Raw genomic sequence first — 13196 nt, forward strand, 5'->3', positions numbered from 1 at the left:
AAGGCAGAGAAGAAATGCTCAGTCCTGTATGTGGCCAGGACTGTTATCAACTCCTACCAGCTTGCCATGGGCATTATTGTATTACTCTCAACTATGATTAAATATATGTTAGTCTTTTTATTCATACAACTTTATTTAAAAAGAGAGATACATGTACAGATTTTTAAAAGCATTTTGGCATAAAACTATATGAATATATTTTTGTCAGTACTTAATTCTTTTAGAGGTTTGATAGTATGCATTGAAATCTTACTAGTTACCATAAGCATAAAGTACATGTAGAACAGAACGTAACATGGAAACAGAGTTTTTTTGGTGTGTATACATTAAACATAATGATTTTTGAATACCAAAAATTGCCACAAGGCTATATTCTTAGCTCTTGGATTATTAATGATTTAAGGTCCAGGTGTACCACACTCTGAGAGGGTGCTATACATTTTTTTTCTAAGAAGGACTGAGGCTTTCACTTTTTTGTTTGTTTGTTTTGGGGGGGTTGTTTTGTTTTTTGTTTGTTTGGTTTTATTTTTTATTTTTATTTTTTTTTGAGCTTTATATGGCCTGTGAGTTGTTTCTGGTCAGTGCAGGCCTACTTGTAGATGCTATTCTCAAGGTCCATAGTGGAAGGGTTATAAAGAAGTTCCTGCAGCCTGCTTGTGGGATGTTCTCAGGTGGCACAGTCTGCTGTAGGCCAGTGTGATGTAGGCGTATGAGTGACAGCTCATGTGGTGAGTCAGAAGCCACAGTATCTTCCATGTCCAACATGACCCCTTGTTGGCAGTGTGTGGCACTGCAAATGCCCTGTTGGACTCTAGCTCAGAGGTCATGTTCTGTGGGAAGAACACATGCTTCATGCAGCATTCTCTCGTGTTAGTGTCCATTGTCAGATTTTTGGAGCTCAGGGAAATTCTTATTCCAGAAATGTCTAGAAACTGTTTCCATAGAGATGATCCTGTCAGGTGTGAACTCATGGCCTCTGGTCACACTTGGCAGCCAAACCACTGTAGCATACAAGTATGTGACCTGTACAAGACAGCTCTGTTACCAGCAAATTTGTCACCCCAAAGAAAAGTAGCCTTGTCCTCTGAGCACTGTCACCTATAGCGTATATCCAGAAAGCTAGACAGCAGGTCTGTCTGTGACTTATGGACATAGTGTAGTGAAAGTCAACTGTCTGAACTCTTTGAAGAACAGTGTTCCAGAACCTTACAGACATTGCTGTTTGTTCTGCTGTGTGTAGAGACTCATACTTGAAGGTGCTCAGAGCGTTATCATGTGCCCCAAACTCTTAGTGCCTGTGCACTGCTTGCTTGGATGGAATCCAAAGACAGCTACCAAGCTGTCTCCCAAAGCTTGGTTCTGGCGGCTTTGTGACTATGTCACCCTCCCTCATCACTGACACAGCTCATCACTTTGCCCCCACTCTCCATACCAGCGATCTCAACTGCTCCTTCCCAGTGGCACCTCCTCCGAGAAGCATTTCTGATGGCAATCATCCTTTTCTGTAGCCCCTCACTTCCTGCACCTCTGCACCTGTGATTCTACCTGGATTGTAGTCACTCACTCTCCCCTCTTAATGACACTGTTGATGTTTACACTCCTCCCAGGTACTCAATAAACTGACTTGATTAAAAGGAATTTAATTGCATTATGTATTATAGTTTTGTCTTTTTTAATTCATGTTTTGTCATGGAGCCACTTTAACATACATGTGAATAACTTTCTAACACTGGGATGCCACTTTCACTGTGCTTTGGATCTGCCTCTCCTTCCTTCTGTTAGCACAGTGGACTTCACACACTGTTAGACTGCGGAGATCTCTCTTCTGTCTCCATCTGTGAGTGGCTAACCCACATGCACACTGGGCTCACACTTAATGGACTCCACAGTACTAAATGATCATCGTTTGAGCACCAGTTATAACACACAGGGTAGCTCCTTATCTATTGCTATTGAGTCTTTTAAAGAATCATCATATGAAAGCTTAGAATCTATTGAGTATTTGTATTGAAGCCTTTACATTGTTGGGCACTTCCCCGTCTGGCCCCTACCTCAGAGTTCTACACACTAATTTAAGGCTATAGCTGCAAAATGTATGTGCAGTGCACAGTACTTTCCAGCAAAATTAGGGGCAAGTATCAGATTAACTTGTATCTCATTTCTTAATTATTTGTTTCTTTTTTGAGGATTAGCTTTTTTCCTATTTTTTTATATTGAGCAGAAAATATAAAATGTTATTAAATACTTCACTAATTAGTTCTTGATAAATTAAGGAAATATGCCTTGAGCAAAAGTGATGTAATCCCAAATAACTTTGCTTTATACTTTGACTCATGTCAAGAGAGAAATTTAATTTGTATAAAGAATTTCCATGGATGTTGACCAAAAAAAAAAAAATGTTTTCCCAAAAGAATATTACTTCCAAGATTTAAAAGTTTTTTTCTCTTTAATAGCATAAAATAAAGGAGTTATGAAATTGCTGTTATTTTTTAATCAATGTTAGTACTTTGTCCAAATTGAAAATGATAAATATTAAAATTAAGTATTTAATTAAAAAATAATTTTGACTTTTTATCCAAATATTTTTTTAGATTGTATCTGCTGTACAGTATTGCCATCAAAAATGCATTGTTCACCGTGATCTTAAGGTAAGCTGCTGCTTTTAAAATTAAAATCTTATTTATGAAGACATGTAATAACAAGGAGTCTGGGGAGGAGGCTTGATGAACAAGGCGCTTGCTACACAACCATGAGGACCTGAGTTCAAATCCCCAGCACTCACCTAATAAAGACCTGGTGAGGCTATGCATGCCCGAGACTCCCGCATTTGGAGGTGATGTCCTGAGAGCTCACTGGCTGGGCAGTGTCAGGTTCAGTGACCAACTGTGTCTTAGGGAGTGAAGCAGAGGTGAGACAGCAGGATGCCGGGTGTCCTCTTCTGGCCTCCACACAGGCACACATCATATTGTCAGACACACTGAACATGTGTTAGGGCTACTTCTTTGTTTATCCCATCCTGACTCAGTGGCACAGGATGGGGTGGTTTTTGTTGAATTGTCACCATAGTTTATGAAAGGCACCGTATGCACCAAGCACACGAGAATGTGGGCATGGCGCTGTGTAAATCAGAGTCAGAGGACTTGACTGACTGTTAACTCCATAGTTTAAATAGATAAATATAGAATTCTGTTCTCACCTAAAAATGTTCAAGGTCCCATCTAGACAGAAGTAATGTCCAAGCAGAAAGCACAAATATGTGCTTGCCATGTGTAAGAACTAGGGCTCGCTCTTAGCACCAAAGTTCAAAATAAGAATCGGGGTTTAATGTACTGATGTGTCAGTGCTCTGTCAACGGAACAGAAGCTAGAGCCTTTTGGGAAGAGCAGCCTGCAATTGAGACAATGCCTTCGTCAGGCTTGTAAGCAAGTCTGTGGGGCATTTTCCGGATGTGTGATTGATATGGGAGGTCCCATCGACTGTGGGTGGTGCCACTCCTGGCCAGGTGGTTCTAGGTGGCATAGAAAAGCCAACTGAGTGAGCCGTGAGGAGCAAGGCAGTGAGCAGCATCCTCAGTGCCCTCTGCTTCAGTTCCTGCCTCCAGCTTCCTGGTTTGAGTTCCTCCCTGACTCAGTGGACTGACTAGGGATATGGAAGCTAATGAACCCTCTCCTCTCAAGCTGTTTCCGTTGATGGTGTTTATCACAGCAATAGGAAGTGAATGTTAGAGATGAGAATAATATGCATGGTAGAAATGTGTACGGTCAAACAAGCATCAAGAGCTTGGGCTTATGGGTTTCTGTCGCTTGTTTTTCCTCTTCTTCATTCTCCACCATCTTACTTCTGTTTTTCTTTTTAACCTTTCTTATTACTTTTATCCGTGAGCATCAAACTTGGATTCTGTTTAAATGTGCTGCCTCACACAGCTGTCAGAAATCTAATTCTATGTTCTGGTTCCATTCTTCTCACCTGTTACTGCTCCAGATGTTTGTGTAGCAGTTCTCCTCGGGAGGTTTGGGGGAATCATTTCTACAGATTCATAGCTCAGCAGCTCATTTTTATATCTAAAAAAATCATGTTCGACAGCTGTGTGTTCAGTCCTGGTCTCTTTGGAGGCAATGTAGTTACTTAGACTTCCATCTAGACCAGCAGCTCTCAACTTGTGAGTTGTGACCCCTTTGGAGGTCAAATGACCCTTTCACAGGGGTCACATATCAGACATCCTGCACACCTCGTATTTACATTATGATTCATACAATAGCAAATTATAGTTAGGAAGTTGCAATAAAAATAATTTTATGGTTGGGGGTCACCACAGCATGAGTATCTCTATTAGAGGACTCCAGGTTAAGAACCACTGCTTTAGAAGGTTCTGGAGAAACTGGGTATGTCCACCTTACTACAGATGCCCAAGAAGACTTGGGTCCTTATATCATACTCAGTCAATGAGTGTTGATTTAATGTGACTCTCCCAGATTTGTTCATTTTCCTAGTATCTGTATTCACTTTTATTTGTTGATTGGGTTTCTGGTTTCTCTTTGTTTTCTGTATCTTTCTTCCTTTTTTTCCTTTTTTCTTTTTGGACAGGGGGTGGCGGTGGGTTAGGGGTAAGGGTTGGGATGCTTTGGTTTGGATTTGGGGTTTTGAAACAGGATCTTACTGTGTGGCTAGCCCAGGCTGACCTGGAACTTGCAATCTCCTGCCTCAGGTCCCCAGGCTGAGATTATAGGCATGTGCATGGTCTGGGCCAGTGTCCCCCACAGGCCTCCCCAAGTGGCTCTTAACTCTGTCAAGTGGACCGACCATTAACACTCGCCACCACTGTTGTAGTCACACTTTTCACAAGTATGAGATAAGCTAGAACACCAGAAAGGGAAAAAGAAAGAGGAGACTTGGAGGCGGGAGAGACACATGACAGGTTCTCCAGTGAAAAACAAGGTTCTCTGATTTCGTCTATCAGTTTACTCCTTCTTGGACTCTGACCAAGAACATCCACAAGCCAACCTGTAGCTTTATTGGTCTACTTATTCATCAGTTGAAAATGGAATCTGAAATGAAACTGCACAAAGCAAGTGTTCATTAAGTTGCTTGCATTTATAGAAGACATTTCCATTTTTATCATTGGATGATTGTTGTAGAATTTTAGGAAGAGCCTCTCAAACATGAGAGCAGGCTTTGCTTCCTACAGAACGTGACTCTAGACAGGACTCTACTTTTAGAACAGCAAGCATTGCTGAAAATAAATCTGTGGGAGTCAAACTGTTCCAGTTTGTTTCCTCTCGCTAAACAGCACTTCGCTGAGGAAGAAGCGTTCTGTCAGAGAGGATGTAGGACTGAGTAAAGGAACTGGAGAGCCGGACGGGCAGCCATTTTAGACAGATCCTGGAGCTTAGCATCAACTACCTGTTAAAATGGTGCTCTCTGGCTAGTTTTGGGTTAAGCCTGAGGCGAAGCAGTGATTTCAATATTTGTTCCTTAGATTAGGTCCTGTTAAGGTACAGTTCCAAGATGCCTCCTACCATGAAGTTAAAAACATTTAAAATAAACCTTGGGGGTAAATATGTTTATAGCTCCTATGAGCTTTCCTTTTCAAGTGCCAAAATTCAGGCTTCCAAAGATGTTGCTTGGACAGTTATGCATTGCAAAATTTAATGTTACATTTTAAAATGAGAGGCATGCACTAGCGAGCTTAGAATCTAAAACAGGTATAGCATTTTTATTTTGTGTACGCTTTTTACATTGTCCTTTTTATTATTTTCCTCTTAGGCTGAAAACCTTCTCCTTGATGCTGATATGAATATTAAAATTGCTGACTTTGGTTTTAGCAATGAATTCACAGTGGGGAACAAATTGGACACATTCTGTGGAAGCCCGCCTTATGCTGCCCCCGAGCTTTTCCAAGGCAAGAAGTACGATGGGCCGGAAGTGGATGTGTGGAGCCTGGGTGTCATTCTCTACACGCTGGTCAGTGGCTCCCTGCCTTTTGATGGCCAGAATCTAAAGGTATATGCCTGTTTGGTGCTGAAGCCCTTTACCACAGGAGCTGTAATGTCAGCCACTACTTAACAAATACTTTCCTTCTTTGTCAAAGGAACTTCGGGAGCGAGTCCTTCGAGGGAAGTACCGCATTCCCTTCTATATGTCCACGGACTGTGAGAACCTCCTGAAGAAACTCTTAGTGCTGAACCCCATAAAGAGGGGCAGCCTGGAGGTGAGTGAGCTGTGTTCTGTGTGCACTCTGAGAACGCAGGCTAGATGCCGCAGAGCGAGCCCGAGCTGCTGCAGAGCCAGGGCTCCTGATTCCTGGTTCTGTTTAACCTGCATCTAATTTCAGAATCAGGAAAAGCCATGGCTCTTTATTCAGAAAACAGAGTAAGGTTTTCAAATGCTTATGCCTTCTTGGTCATTTGGTGAGCTATTAAAACTGACACAGTAAAGACAAACAACTTTTGAAGACAATAAACCTAGTCTTTGTCAGAAACTGCCTGGTCCAAAATGAAAGACCTTTATGTTGGTTAAGGCTGACCAGAAAGAAATTTGAAGGTTTGAAACTGACTGCAAGTTCTAACCCAGTTAATTCCTCACTATCTGAAAGCATGTGAAACCAAATAGAAACTTGAGTACAGAAACTCACAGATACGTGAGTAGAGCATACGGTGCTGTCCAGTTAGCACATGGCTGTGGCCCACACATTCTATACAGCACCGGTTTACACGGTCTAACTTACAGAGCCAGCAGAGGTTCTTGTAACCCAGATCCTTTCTTACGCTGTAATTAAGATAACCGAGAATCTTAATCTTAAGAATTTTTCCCATCTGGGTTTTTTGATATTTAAAGTTGGGGTGTTTGTTTGCTTGTTTATTTGTTTATTTTTGAGTGGGTATTTATTAGGTTTGCCTATATGTAGGTGAATTACATACATGCAGTACCCTCAGGGGCCAGAAGAGGGTGGTAAATCCCTAGAACTGGAGTTACAGATAGTTGTGACCTGCCTTGTAGGTCTGGGAACGAAACCTTAGCAACGTGCTTTTAATCTAAGACATCCTTTTAGCTCCATCATCTGTCTTTAGGAATAATTTGGCCTGTACTAAGGAAATGTCAGAGACACAGTACTTGCTCCTGGCTTGGACTTTTAAAGTCTTTTTACCTGCATTGGAAGCACAGGGAACTCTGAGGAGCTCGTGTGCTGTGCAGTGTGGGCTTGCTGGCACATCCGCTGTGAGGTGGGCGCCGCCTGGGAAGCCAGCCCTGCACACCGTGTTCAGACCAGCTTAGCTCCATAATTCTATTTCTACATATACTTTTTGCTTGGTGGGAGTTACAGACTTGGGCAAGTACTAAGGGTTTTATTGAAGTTGATCAGTTGGTATTTTAGCTGTGTTGTTTGTTTAAACATGACTAGCTTTTAGTTCAGGGTTTTTGTGGTTTCCCTCTGGGGTGAAAAGACATGCTAGTGTTGACGTCTGTAGTGAAAGCCCATTTTTGTGTTACACTCTTCCCAGCTTTCTTCCAGCCATTCACAGAAAAGCATTGATCACTCAGAATGGAAAACCTGACTCGTCAGTTCTAAAGGGCTGGAACTTCAATAGAACATCACCCTCTCCATTCCTGCTCTGGGTCCACTTTTTAAAAAGACTTATTTAAGTCATGAAGATTTAGATTTAGATTGCTGTCTGTGCAGATGAGTGTAGGTGAAAGACAAGGCTAGAGTCTGTGGTTGGACGGTGGAAAAGGAGGGCGGGCTGAGAGTTTTTGAGAGGTGGGATAGATAGGGAGAAGGGAAGGAGGGAAGATGGAGGAAGAGAAGGACAACCCAGATCCTCTTGGCTTCATATTTATAAATATCTTATAAAATATGGATTATTACAGGACAATCTGTCTTATCTAGGTCGGCAGTTTATATCAATATCAATTGGCTCTGAGTTTATTATGTGGACATTTTGTGGAGTGAGAATTTACTGATATAAATCTGATTGATAAACTACAAGCCTCTAGAGTTTTGATTTATTAGGTTACTAGGATTGTGACTATAACCACAGGGGGCAGATGGCCAGGAATGTTAGCAGAGTTCGAAGCAAGAGAGCCATGACATGAGCAGTCTTTGCATGGGGCTAGCCACGGAGGCAGCGAGACCACTGGGGCCAGAGAGTTACCCGCACTAGTGTGACATGGTGCCTTTTACCATTTTTCTATTATGTATATATGCCTATAAGCCTGCAACATATATGTATGTAAGTTTGTGCGTGCGTGCTAGTGCTAGAAGAGGCTAGAGGTATAGGTGGGATCCACCTGTATCCAGGAAGCCCCTTCAGCTGCATGTCAGTAACATTCCCAGAGGGCAGAGTAGAAGGAACAGTCACCTGGGGAGACAGTGCTTACCAATCTCTATGGGCTTCTGATAAAGATAACTTTTTCTCAAAGTCGACAAATTTACCGACTTAAATGATGACTAGAATAGCCAGATGTTTATTCTTTCATTCTTGACATTAAAAGGATGAAAGTGATCCAGACCTCATAGTTTAGGCGAATAAACCCAGCTCCTGAGGAGGAGATGAGGATCACAGCCAGCCTTAGCAACTGAGTAGCAAGTTGCTCAGCCCCTCCCAGTCTTTATCACTCTGTGACCCTTGCTGATGCCCACATACTAGGAGTATAGGGCCATAGTTGCAGACAGCAGGGTTTAGGAGATATCTTAATTTGGGTTTCATCACTGCAAAGAAACACCATGACCATGGCAACTCTTAAAAGAAAAACGTTTAATTGGGGCTAGCTTACAGTTTCAGAGGTTCAGTCCATTATCATGGTAATAAGAATGACAAAGTCCAGGCAGACATGGTTCTGGAGACAGAGCTAAGAGTTCTCCATTTTGATCTGAAGGTAGAAGAAGGGGACTGTCTCTCATTAGATGTAGCTTGAAGATAGCCTGCCTCCAAAGTGACACACTTCCAACAAAGTCACACCTCCTCACAGTGCCACTCCCTGTAGACAAGCATTCAAATACACAAGTCTGTGCAGGTCACACCTATTCAGACCACCACAGGAGGGTTGGACAGTGGCTGAGGCCAGGCTACCTCAGCTGTGCACGAGCCTATCTGCTCTCCAAAGTGCCCTGTGAGACCAGGACCCAGGTGGCAGCAGATGTAGCTGCAACTTAATTTTTTATTTTTTGTAATTATAAGAATTTTTATTTTTATGTGTGTGAACCCTTTGCCTGCATGGTTGTCTGTGCATCACGTGCTTGCCTGGTGCCCATGGAGGCCAGCACTGGATTTTCTAGAACTGGTTGTGAGCATCTGTGGGTGCTGAGAATCAAATTAATTCTTCCAGAATATCCTGGGCTCTTAACCATCGCTCCAGCCCTTTGTACAAGTTACAGTTAGTAAGCTTCACATTGTGTGTGTGTGTTGAGGGGATCTGGAAACTTTTCTTTAAAACAGCAATTTCAAAACACTCCTCTGTGTATAAGCATAGTGTTTTAGCCAATAATGAAAGTCTTAAGGTGTAGTTTGTGACATGGTTTTTATAGGTCTTCTTTACATATTCCGGAAACTGCCTCCTTACCCAACTGTAGCTGTGTTCTATCACTCTATGAGCTGTCCCCACAGGATTGTCTTTAACAGTCCAGGTCTGATGTTCACAACATCAGGTTATTTGATTGGGATAATTCACCACAATACCTGTTCTTGCTTTCATGGTTACCTGATTTCTGACTCTAGACTTTAATTTTTACCACCATTCTTTCTTTCCCATATTATTCAGTTACTTGGGCAGATTAGCCCTAATTTCAATCCCCCAAAATCTCCTTTTTGTAAGGTATGGGACTTTAAAATAAATGCATGACCAAAAAAAAAAATAAACTTTTTAAGTTCACACACACACACACATGAAGCAAAGGTTAAAGTGGTTTGGAAATATTCCTTTTGAAGCAATTTGAAAAAGAAGGGCTATTTGTGCATTGCCTTTGGAGGGCAGTGGGTAATATAGTTGTGATAAGATTATGGGTGACCTAGAGACCACACCTCCTGTTGGACCATTAATTAAGGTACATAGAAAATGTTTATTTGAAAGTGTGACATTATTCTTGTTGAGGAACCAATACAATTCACATTTGAGGAGTGGGGTTGAAAGTTGTAATTCACCAGACATGACTTAGAGTTTATTTCCTAGCAAATAATGAAAGACCGATGGATGAATGTTGGTCATGAAGAAGAAGAGCTAAAGCCATATTCTGAGCCCGAGCTTGATCTCAATGATGCAAAAAGAATAGGTAAGTATTTAAATTCTGTGAGAGACACTCCATGACCACACATGGGCATCTGTTAGGTAGCACGGCAGTGTTTACATGGGACTTAAAATGTAAAGTATCTAATTTCTCAGTTTGTTCTCATGTGTCTCTATGATCCTATTCAACTGTTGGCACCTAAGAAAGAATAAAATACATGAGACAGCGTTGTAACTCTTTCTTTCTACACTCCTTCACTGGAAGAGTGACGACTGTAACTATTAGCACTGAGCAGACTGGAAAATAAAGCAAGGGTCAAAACACTGGATTCTAAGCTTTGGGCACATGGCCTCCCCATTTCTGCTTTCGTTCCTCAGCAGAGTTCTCCCTGTCCCCAGTCCTCACTAAGAACTTGATGGAAACATTGTGGGAGTCTAGCCTCTTAGAAGAACTGACCTGCAGATGAGAAATGAAGCAGGCTCTTGGTTTGAGATGTGGCCTCTTCATGAGTAGCTGAGGCTATTCTGAGAAAGAAAGAAGAGCTTAGCGAGGGAGGCTTTGTGTGAGGCTTAGACAAAGCAAGTCAGCTCAGAAATGTCCTGAAATATGAAAAATATGGCTAGCATATTAAATCTATAACATAAATAATTCTGTACACACAAAAAAGTTAGAAATGGGGGCTGGAGAGATGGCTCAGCAGTTAAGAGCACTTGTTGCTCTTGTAGAAGACCCAGGTTCAATTCCCAGTACCCAGATTGTAGCTCACAACATCTGTAACTGTAGTCCAAGGGGAGTGGTGCTCTATTCTGACATCCATAGGTACCAGATAGTCATGTAGTGTACATAGATATATGCAGAAAACAAAACACTTAATAAAAATAAACAAATCTCTTAAAATGATAAATGTATAATATCTGAACATTCTCTACCTGTAGGCTAATAATCCAAAAGATTTCATAGTTAAAACGTACTTTAAGTGTTTTAAGAACTAGTTTTCTCTAACAGTATTAGCAAATCTGTGTTTTTGCTGATCATTTACTAAATCAATACATTTTAAGAAAAATTCTCCTTTTTTCCCCCTAGATATTATGGTCACCATGGGTTTTGCACGAGATGAAATCAACGATGCCTTAGTAAGTCAGAAATACGATGAAGTTATGGCTACTTATATTCTTCTAGGTAGAAAACCACCTGAGGTAAGTGGTTTTTGTCTTTTTAAATTGGTATATATTAATTTTGAATTAAATGGATAAAGATATATTAGTAAATGTATAGGGTTCTTTGTAGGATCAAAAATAACATGAAGATCCTAACTGTCTTATTAGAGATCAGAAATCAAGGGGCTAAATTGTTTACTGATCTCATTAGGGCCAAGCAGCTCCTACACTGTTGACTTTGAGCATAGTGTCCTCAGAGCTGTATGGGGTACACTGTGCCGTCAAAGGCAGTGAGATTATCATAAACGTACAGAAAAGGCACTAAGGCAAAAAGAAGTATGTGGAGCTGAAGCAGTGTGGACAAGTGAGACCCTGGAGAAGGATGCTGCACGGTCGTGGCCTTGTGTCAAGTGGCTTTTGTGCACTTAGCTGGGAATTCTCATGGCCAGCAGAGGGCTGCTAAGGAGACAGATGCAGGAAACAGCTGTAGAACATGGAGAACCATACAAGTAAATGGTTCTTTGGGAAAGCAGCTATAGGGGGTAAATCAAAATAGGAATTTCAGAGCATTGGTAATTTTATGCCAGTGTTGAAAGTTGAAAGTTAGACATCTGTGGGAAGTGTTCTTTAAAAAGACTATAATTACTCATAATTAAATAGTTACTATGAACAAAATCATACATTCCAATTGAAGTGTATTAAACCTGCCTTCTATCAAAAACTATGCTACCACCATGAGGGAAAAATTAAAAAGTCTTTCTTGTCCAGCAACCCTTGGGGTAGAGCTAAGTAACCAGCCCATTGTGGTGTGTGCTGCAGATACTCTGAGACCATGTTAGAGAGTTGGTACCTACAACAAGCTAAGGTCAAGTTCACCCAGGAGGTCCATGTGGCATGGGTAGATGGGAAAGTGGGGTAAGCCTGATTTCCACTGATGCCTGCCTGGGTAAGGTGACCTGTCAGAAGAGTGTGTGCTTCTCAGGGGTGGATGACAAGCCCAATACAGGATGGTGGGAAGAGGTGATGTTGAATATTGGGTCTAAAGATCTGGACTTGGAGGAAGGGTTTAGTTAAGGTTTGGGGGTTGTTTTCAGAGGTGGGTATATGATTATGTGCTAAGAACTATTCTAAGCTGTCACAACTGTTAACTCATCTGACCCTCTCAACAAACCTACTGAGAAGGCATAAGAACCGCTGGGAGAGGGAAAGTCTTGAGGGCTGACAGCTGAGTGTTTGTATATGGCCTCCATGAGACCTGGTCTCAAGACTCAGAGGGAATGCCCACATAGTTCCTTCTTGGAAATGTCCTCTTGCGACTGTCCTACCTGTCTTCAAATTGCCTCTGGGCACTTTAATTTTCTTACTAACTCAAATGCAAAGTCTAGGCATATACTAAAATTAAATATGGATTATACTGGAAGTAAACTATTGAAGCTACTGTGACTAGAGAAAGTCAGGTTCACTGTCCCCACTAGAGCCATCAGCTGTGCCCTTCATTTTCTGTGCCTCGGTTTTTCTGTCTGTGCTTAGGTTCATTGAAAAGGTTTAACATGTTACTCCTAGACACCACCTTAGAATAGTTGCTAATGGGTCACTGCTGCACACCCTGCTTCGGTAGTGAGCAGAACCAGTCCCGAATCTACAGCAGTGCCAGGACCTGACTTAGAGCTTCAACACAGCACACAGTTTCAGACCACAGGGAGTTTGTGTGTCAGCTCCCATCTTACCATGGTCAGGGCTAAGGGAAGTCATTTTCTAATCAGAGCCAATAAAATAAATTGTGTTTTGTAAATGTAGAAAAGCAAACAAAGCATTTTAAT

The 13196-nt window shown here is 41.6% G+C and overlaps 1 protein-coding gene across 2 annotated transcripts in view; it reads left to right on the forward strand.

Annotated features, from left to right (window-relative positions):
• The window catches only part of MARK1 (microtubule affinity regulating kinase 1), a 99161-nt gene that overhangs the window by 68290 nt on the left and 17675 nt on the right, over nucleotides 1-13196 (forward strand). For both annotated transcript variants that reach the window (XM_080924195.1, XM_080924196.1), the window contains exons 7-11: nucleotides 2592-2648; nucleotides 5764-6000; nucleotides 6089-6208; nucleotides 10165-10264; nucleotides 11303-11415. In XM_080924195.1, the coding sequence (XP_080780321.1) occupies nucleotides 2592-2648; nucleotides 5764-6000; nucleotides 6089-6208; nucleotides 10165-10264; nucleotides 11303-11415 (627 nt within the window). The remainder of the gene's footprint in view (nucleotides 1-2591; nucleotides 2649-5763; nucleotides 6001-6088; nucleotides 6209-10164; nucleotides 10265-11302; nucleotides 11416-13196) is intronic.

The sequence above is a fragment of the Micromys minutus genome, assembly GCF_963924665.1.
Source record: "Micromys minutus genome assembly, chromosome: 1".
Taxonomy (NCBI): Eukaryota; Metazoa; Chordata; class Mammalia; order Rodentia; family Muridae; genus Micromys; species Micromys minutus.